This window comes from Pteropus alecto, unplaced genomic scaffold, assembly GCF_000325575.1.
Source record: "Pteropus alecto unplaced genomic scaffold, ASM32557v1 scaffold344, whole genome shotgun sequence".
In the NCBI taxonomy this organism is placed as follows: domain Eukaryota; kingdom Metazoa; phylum Chordata; class Mammalia; order Chiroptera; family Pteropodidae; genus Pteropus; species Pteropus alecto.
In genome coordinates this window covers 273,809-282,512 of record NW_006434840.1, presented here as the reverse complement: position 1 = coordinate 282,512, position 8,704 = coordinate 273,809, and the positions used below count along the sequence as shown (strand labels likewise).

General features: G+C 35.3%; 1 protein-coding gene and 1 pseudogene across 1 annotated transcript in view; one reads left to right on the top strand and one right to left on the bottom strand.

Moving 5' to 3' along the window:
• Nucleotides 1–16: 16 nt before the first annotated feature.
• Nucleotides 17–8,704, bottom strand: part of KLF8 (Kruppel like factor 8) — a 238,893-nt gene continuing 230,205 nt past the window's right edge. The window contains exon 6 of the mRNA XM_025045984.1: nt 17–972. Within this exon, the coding sequence (XP_024901752.1) occupies nt 779–972 (194 nt within the window). The 3' untranslated portion in view covers nt 17–778. The remainder of the gene's footprint in view (nt 973–8,704) is intronic.
• On the top strand, nt 4,543–6,547 carry LOC112478878 (annotated as a pseudogene).

Genomic DNA, 8,704 nt, shown 5'->3' with positions numbered 1-8,704 from the left:
GCAGTGTGTGCTTTGAATATCTGTCCAAATTTAACCTAACAAAGAATGTGATTGTGCTGTAAAATCTTTAATCCTAAAGGAAGAAGAAGAGGAAGAAGAAGGAGAAAGACAAGATGATCCCTTCATTCCTTTTGGTGGACTTAAGCAGCAAAAGCACCAGCACTGTCTAAAACCAAACTGCAAGAACAAACAGGATTGAATTAACAAAACCTTTGAGTTTTGTACTTGGCTTATTCACTGAGACTATGTCCTACACTCAGGACCCAAATCCATATAAATCCTACCAAACAAATACATTGTTATGCCCTCTTCTGTCTAGCAACTTGGAAAAAGTCATTTTAAAACATTATCAACCACTTTTAAGTACTGATTCAAAAAAAATGTTGATAAGAATTCTAGAAAACATGAGAAAAGAAAAACGGGGCGGGGGGGGGGGTGCAGGGAAGCAGCGTATGTTTGTTCACAGCCTTGAGTTTGATTCTTGTTTTGTTAATGTAGGAAAAATGTCCTATCGCAGACCATGGGTGCCATACTTTTATTCAACCCATGTGGAGTTTGAGAAAATTGGGGACTGGATAGTGGAGAGGTGAAGATGGAATATGAGGAATCTCCATGGGAAGCCAGCTATGTTTTCCTCCAGTATCATCAACCTGGCTCAGTGAGCTGCTCCAACCCCATTCCAGAAGCAAGCTGAAGTCAAAGAGGAAAAGATGATCATGACCTCAGCTCACACACATGAATGAGACCAGCACAGCTTTTCTGTTGTGGACTGTACTGCTCACATGGTGTCATGGCGACGGCGGTGCAGGGACAGGTGGTCAGAGCGAGAAAAGCTACGGTTGCAGTCCGTACACCTGAAGGGCTTGATGCCTGTGTGCTTGCGGAAATGGCGGGTGAGCTCATCTGAGCGAGCAAATTTCCAGGAGCAGCCATCCCAGGTGCATTTATAAGGCTTCTCTCCTAAAAAAAAAAAGGAATATGAAAAAACAAGAGGAGTCAGAGAAGTGATGTTTGGATTCTGAAGAGATAACAGAGTACATGACCTTTTATCAAGGCTTTGGTCAAAAGGTGAGTCAATTCCTTTGAAGATATGCTCTCCTTCACCTTCACAGAAGACCTAAAGAGAAGCTGAGATGACAGAGTGAATGGCACATAGGTACTGGCTCAAACAGGCCTTTGCTTGAATTCTGGCTTTACTGCATACCAGCTATGTGACCTTAAATAAGTCACTGCTCTGTGACTGGATCTCTGTTTTCTCCTCTCCAAAGGAGGATAAAAATATATCACAGGGTTATTTGATACATTTTCTTTTCTGAATACAACTAGTAAATGATAAAACTGGGATCCAAACTGAGGACTTTGACACTTTCCACTGTACCACACTGTAGTAACCATATCCTCTGCTCTACTACCTTTCAGCAAATAGTCTAAAATAGATCCATATACACAGGAAGAATGTGTGATTCACTAGAATGAGCCCTCAGCTCAGGCTACAGGCCTTCTGTGTAAGGTCAGTAATTCAAAGGCACGAAATGGGGTGAGAAGAAGCATCAAGCCAAACATTTTGAAATAGCTCCATGCTCATTATTCCAGTTACATCTATGTGGAAAACATATGCTCTGCATGAAAAGCTAAATGAAGAAAAAACAAAAAACTTTAACACAGTATGACCCATAATGATGTACAGATCATACACCACATATTTATATACTCAGAATAAAGATAATATATCAGTATACTTAAATATAAATTATGAGAGAAATTAAGAGTAATAATATCTGGAAAGAGGATGAGAATGGTGGGAAGAGGACTTTCTCTTTTTACTTTTCTTTATTGTTTGAATGATTTAAAGATCACAATGTTGTATCTTGTAAGAAATTTTCTTTTATTTTCTTTGCTCTTAATTTATTTTTAATTTATTGGCATACAGTATTTTATTAGTTTCAGGTGTACAACAGTGATTAGACATTTATATACCTTATAAAGTAATCACCATAATAAATCCAGCAACCATCTGATACCATACATAGCTACTATATTATTAACTATATTCCCTACTGTACCTTACATCCCTGTGACTTATTTTATAACTGACAGTTTGTACTTCTTAGCCCCCTTCACCTTTCTGGTGTATCCCCCAATCCTCCTATATAGCAACCATAAGTTTGTTCTCTGTGATTATGATATTGTTTCTGTTTTGTTTTATTTGTTCATTTGTTTCCACATATAAGTGAATTTTTTTTTTCTTCTTCTGTCTTACTTATGCTAGCATAATACCCTCTAGGTCCATCCATGTTGTCACAAGTGTCAAGACTTCATTTTTTTTTTATGGCTGAGTAACAGTCCAGTGTGTGTGTGTGTGTGTGTGTGTGTGTGTGTGTATCACATCTTCTTTATCCATTCACCTATTGATGGATGCCTAAATTGTTTTTATATCTTGGATATTGTAAATAATGGTGCAATGAACATAGGGGTGCATCTATCTTTTTGAGTTATTGTTTTCATTTATTTTTGAGAAACAACCAGAAGTGGAATCACTGGGTCATATGGTAGTTCTATTTTTAATTTTTTGAGGAGCCTTCATACTATTTTCCATAGTGGCTGTACTAGTTTACAGTCCCATCACATTTTTTAAATAAAAAGATAAGAAGCTCTATGAGGAAAAAAAAAATTAACTATGGTCAAATCTAGGTCAGGGTTAGAGTAATGTTTGTTTTCATTTTTTATTTAAGTATAGTCAACGTACAATGTTATATTAGTTTCAGGTGTACAACATAGTGATTAGACATTTATATAACTTACAATGTGACCACCCCGCTAAGTCTAGTAACTACCTGTTTTCTTCTTAATGCATTTCTATATTTCACGTCTTCTACAATGAGCATGTATTATTTTATTATCATAAACAAGAAATAATGCAGATAAAAAATGCATGAATATTCTAATGGTCTTTCTTCCTCTGGTTCTTTCTCTCCTTCCTTTAAATTATCCAGGGCATTTGATTTTATGCTGTTCTAAATTCTGGTGGCAATCTGAATTCTGGTTTGCACATACTGCTTTTCAACTATTGCTCACCACCTACCAATCCTCCCAAGTGTTTATTAATTAACTGTACAGCTTTCAAAAAATGAGCAACAGAATGGAATTCATTCTTACTCAGTTTTGGATCATATTTAGGCATTCATTTTGAGGACTAAAGATGTCAATTACTTATCATTTTGATATTCATAAATTGCTGCATTAGCTGCTAAAAAGAATGAGATAGAGTTAAGACCAAAAGTCGGCCAATGAAATGTTATCAACTATAAAGAAAAAGCTACTGAATGGCTACACTCACACACATACAGTGAGATCTCATTTATGTTTTCTAATCTCTCTCTCTCTCTCTCTCTCTCTCTCTCTCTCTTTAATTCAATGTTAGTATCCTTAATTAACTCTGTATGGCTTATCATTTAAAAAAAAATAGAATGTGTTTCTGTGTGACTGATTTTGTTTTCTGGGAAATTTCTTGGCAATTCCCTAAATGTTGTATTTTTTTGTTTACAGATGTGCTTTTGCTCTCATAGTTTTAATGTCAAGAGTTCTTTCTGGCTGTCACACACACACACACACACACACACACAAAACATGCACAAAGAAAAAAGAAGGGGTCTGGAAGACTACATTGCAAATTACTAAAAGTGGGAAGAAGAATTAGACTACAAATGGTGTTGAGAGTATGTAAATGGATTTTCACTTTTTAGTCTATATAATTCAATCCCATCTACACACCTCCCATTACATTGCTATAAATTTTATTGCAATGTCTCAAAAATTTCTCCTGGAAATTCCTATATTCTCTACATCCAAATGAAGAAAATTCGACTTGCAAAGCAGTGACACCCTGTGGCAATTGAAGCTCATTGCTAGAATGCATAGATTAGTGTACAGGAATTCAGCAAGGAGACCAATTTTCCTATTTTAAAAGCAGTTACCTTTTATTATTACTGAACAAGCTCTTGATTGTGCCAGTGAAGTCCATCAGACACAGTTTATGACTCCCTCAACATATCATCTAAATTGAAGAACAAAACACACACAGGGAAACTAATTCATAACATAAACTATACATATAAGTATGATATAAGTTTCAAGGCTAGATAATAATCTGTGAGCTGATCCACTGAACTGGAAGCATGGGTAGATTTTAGATAGGTAGAACAGAAGGTAAAAACCAACCCAGTCTGTTGGGGGGCATGGTCTGCTAAGGCACTAAAGTGAAAAATGCATACCCTGAAGAATGGGATATCTTTACAGAAGTGCTGTGAAATGACTTCTGTTATAAAGGCCAGACTAAAGAATTTGGGTTTTTGCATGAAAGGCAGTGACATGCCAAAGAGGGATGCAGTGTAGACAGTCTGCTTCAGATATAAGCAAAAGGAGATACACTGAATATAAAGAACTTAAAAAACAATAATAAAATAGACTACAACTTAGTTTGCTCTTTGTTATCATTGTGCTCAAATTGTAAATGATGCTAATAATAAAATCCTCTTTCTTGCCATGACAGAGAGCTCCCATAACGTTCCCTCTCTTGGTAAGCCATTGTCTAAAGGCAGTAGTGGGGGGAACAAGTAACACTGAAAGTTTTTGAACTCAAGAGTGACTTAGTAAAAGTTGTACATTGGAATGATCTAGCTATGGTATGCAAGATGGATTACAATGACTAGGAAGCTACTGGGGTATTCTACTTGTCTGGCATATAAAGAAGGTGCTCAAATTAATTATTTATTGAATTGACAAAGGAATCAAGAATAAATGTAACAGAAGATTCAAATAAATAAAGTCATAAATGAGAGAAGAGACATTATAATGGATTCCTCAGATATAAAAAGTACCATAAGGGACAATTATGAATGATTATATTCCCACAAACTAGATAACTTAGAATAAATGGATAAATTCCTAGAAACATACAACCTTCTAATTGGAATTAAAAAAGAAATAGGAAGCCTGAACAGACTAATAACAAATAAGCAGACTGAATCAGTAATAAAAACTCTCACAACAAAGTCCAGGACCAGAAGTCTTCATGGGTGAATTCTACCAAACATTAAAAGAATTTATATCAATTCTTTTTAAACTCTTTTTAAACTCTTTCAAAAATTAGGAGAGGAAGGAATGTTCCTAAACTCATTCTATGAGGACAGCATGACCTCGAAACCAAAACCAAAGTCTATAAGAAAACTATAGGTCAATATCCCTGATGAAAACAGATGCGAAAATAATTAATGCAATATTAGCAAGTTGAATTCAACAGTATATCAAAAGGATCATACACCATGATCAAGCTGGATTTATCCTTCAGGTGATGAAAGGATGGTTCAATGTACTCAAATAAATCAATGTGATATAATACATTAACAAAAGTCAAGAAAAAAATATACTTGATTATCTTAATAGATGTAGGAAAAGCATTTGACAAAGTTTAACATCCATTCATAATTAAAACTGTCAATGAAATAGGTATATAAGAAACTTACCTCAACAAAATAAAAGCCATGTATGACAAACCCACAGCTAATATCATAATTAATGAGGAAAAATGAAAAGCTTTTCCCCTAAGATCCAGTACAAGGCAAGGATGCCCACTCTTACCATTTCTTTTCAACATAGTACTGGAAATCCTAGTCAGAGCATTAGAAAAGGTAAAGAAATAAAAGGCATCCAAATTGGAAAGTAAGAAGTAAAATTATCTCCATTTGCAGATGACATGATCATATTTATATAGAAAACCCTAAAGATTAAACAAAAAACTGTTAGAACTAAGTTAAAAATTCAGTAAACTTGTGATCTATAAAATCAACATACCAAAATCAATAAGATATTTAAACATACATGAAAAGTATCTGAAAAGAAAATCAAGAAAACAGTCCATTTACAATAACAACACACACACGAATAAAATACTTAGAAATAAACTTAACTAATGAAAGACTTGTACACAAATAATTATAGCTCTTTTTCTTCAACGAGACAGCTGAGTAGTCTCCTCAGCAGATGCAGAGATGCAGATCTTCACGAGGACCCTGATGGGCAAGACCATTACACTCAAGGTCAAGCATAGTGACACCACTGAAAATGTCAAAGCTAATATCCAAGACAAAGAGAGCATCTCACCTGACTCGCAATGTCTGATTTTTGTGGGCTGCACTCTCTCAGACTATAAAACTCAGAAAGAGTCCCCCATTTGGTGCTTCCACTGCAAGGCAGCATCACTGATCCCTCCCTCCACCAGCTCACTCAACTGCGACAAGATGATTAGCCCCAAGTGTTATGAACACCTGCATCCTTGCATTGTCAAATGCCACAAGAAGTGTGGCCACACCAACAATCTAAGCCCCAAGAAGAATAAGGCCCCTCCACTGCCCTCTCAGCCCACAGGGCAGCTACCCCTTGGCCCTGGGGCCTCAATAAAGTTTCCATTTCATTGACTGGAAAAAATTATAAAGCACTGATGAGGAATATTAAAGAAGACAGATAAATGGAAAGATACCCTATGTTCATGCATTGGAAGAATTAATATTATTAAAATACCTGTAATACCCAAAGTGATCTACAGAGTCAATACAATTCTTATCAAAATCCCAATGGTATTCTTTATAAAAATAGAAAAATATCCTAAATTAATATGGAAGCACAAAGACCATTTATAGCCAAAGCAATTATGAGCAAGAGCAAAGCTAGAGGAATGAGACCTTCTAATTTCAAAATATATTACAAAGCTACAGTAATTAAAACAGTGTAATATTGACTTAAAAAATGTATAGACCAATGAAACATAATAGAGAGCTCAGATATAAATGCATTTATCTACAGACATCTTCAACAACATGCCAATAAGGATATTTAGTAAATGATGTTGGAAAAACTGGATATCCAGATGCAAAGGAATGAAATTAGACTCTTTATTCACACAATATAAAAAAAAACTCAAAATTGATTAAATATATAAAAGGAAAACCTAAAACCATAGAACTACTAAAAGAAAACATAGGGTGAAATCTTCTTGACATTGGTCTGGGCAATACTTATTTGGATATGACACAAAAGCACAGGAAACAAAAGCAAAAAGAGACAAATGGGATTCCATCAAACTAAAAAGCTTCTGCACAGAAGAAAAAAAAAACAGAGTGAAAAGGCAACATATGTAATGGGTAAATATGTTTGCAAACCACACAGCTGATAAGGAGTTAATATCCAAAACAAATGAACTCATATAGCTTAATAGCAAAAACCACAAATAGCCCAAATAAATTAAAAAATGGACAAAGGACTTGAATAGACATTTCTCAAAAGAATATATGCAAATGGTCAACAGGCATATAAAAAAGTCAACAGGTATATGCTCAACTTCACTAATCATCAGAGAAATTCAAATGCAAACTAATATGAGATATCACCTCATATGTTTTAGAATGGCTATTATTAGAAAGACAAAAGATGGCATGTGTTGGAGAAGATGTGGAAAAAAGGGAATCCTTGGTGGGAGTGTAAATTGGTATAGCCACTATAAAAAAACAGTATGAAATTTCCTCAATAAATTAATCATAGAACTACCAGATGATGTAGCAATCCCACATCTGAGTATATATCCAAAGGAAATAAAATCAGTATCTTAAAGAGATATCTGCACTCCCATGTTCATTACAGCATTATACATAAAGCCAAAATATGGATACAAAATTAATATTCAGAAATCAGTTGCATTTTTATACACTAATAACAAACTATCAGGAAAATAAGACTACAAACAGAGATTCATGAACATTAACAGTGGATTAGTGGTTACCAGAGGAAAGCAGGGAGTAAATAGGGGTAAAGTGAGTCAAATATTTGGTGACAGAAGGAAATTTAACTTTGGGTGGTGAACACACAATGCAATAATACATTTGACATATTATTGACTGTAACTGTACACTTGAAACCTATTTTATTTTATTAACCAATGTCACCCCAATACTTTTAATAAAAAAAGAAAAAAGTTCACAATCCCATTTACAATTGTATCATAAAATACTTAGGAATAAATTTAACCAAGCGGGGGCGGGGACGGGTAAAAGACCTGTACTCAAAAAATTATAAGACATTGAAGATCTAAATAAATGAAGGCATATACCATGCTCATGGATAGGAAGAATTAACACTGTTAAAATGGCCATACTACCTAAAGCAATCTATAGATTCAATACAATCCCTATCAAAACACCAATGGCATTTTTCACAGAACTAGAAGAAATAATCCTAAAATTTATATGGAACCATAAAAGGCCTTGAAAGCCAAAGCAATCTTGAGAAGGAACAGTTGGAGGCATCACGCTAGCTGATATCAAACTGTACCACGAGGCTGGAGCCATCGAAAGGCCATGGTCCTGGCGTAAAAGGCACACAGATCGATGAAACAGCAGAGAGCTCAGAAGTAAACCCACACCTGGATGGTGCATCAACCTGTGACAGGTGGCGAGGGTGCGCCACGTGGGGAAACTGGACAGACGTGGAAAACAACGAAACGACTGCTTTCTTGCACCCGACACAAGCATAAACTCTAAACGAATTAAAGACTTAAATGTAAGACCCCAAACCACAAAACTCCTAGAAGGTAACATAGGCAGTAAACTCTGTGCCATCGCCCTTAGCAGTGTTTCTGGATATTTCTCCTCAGGTG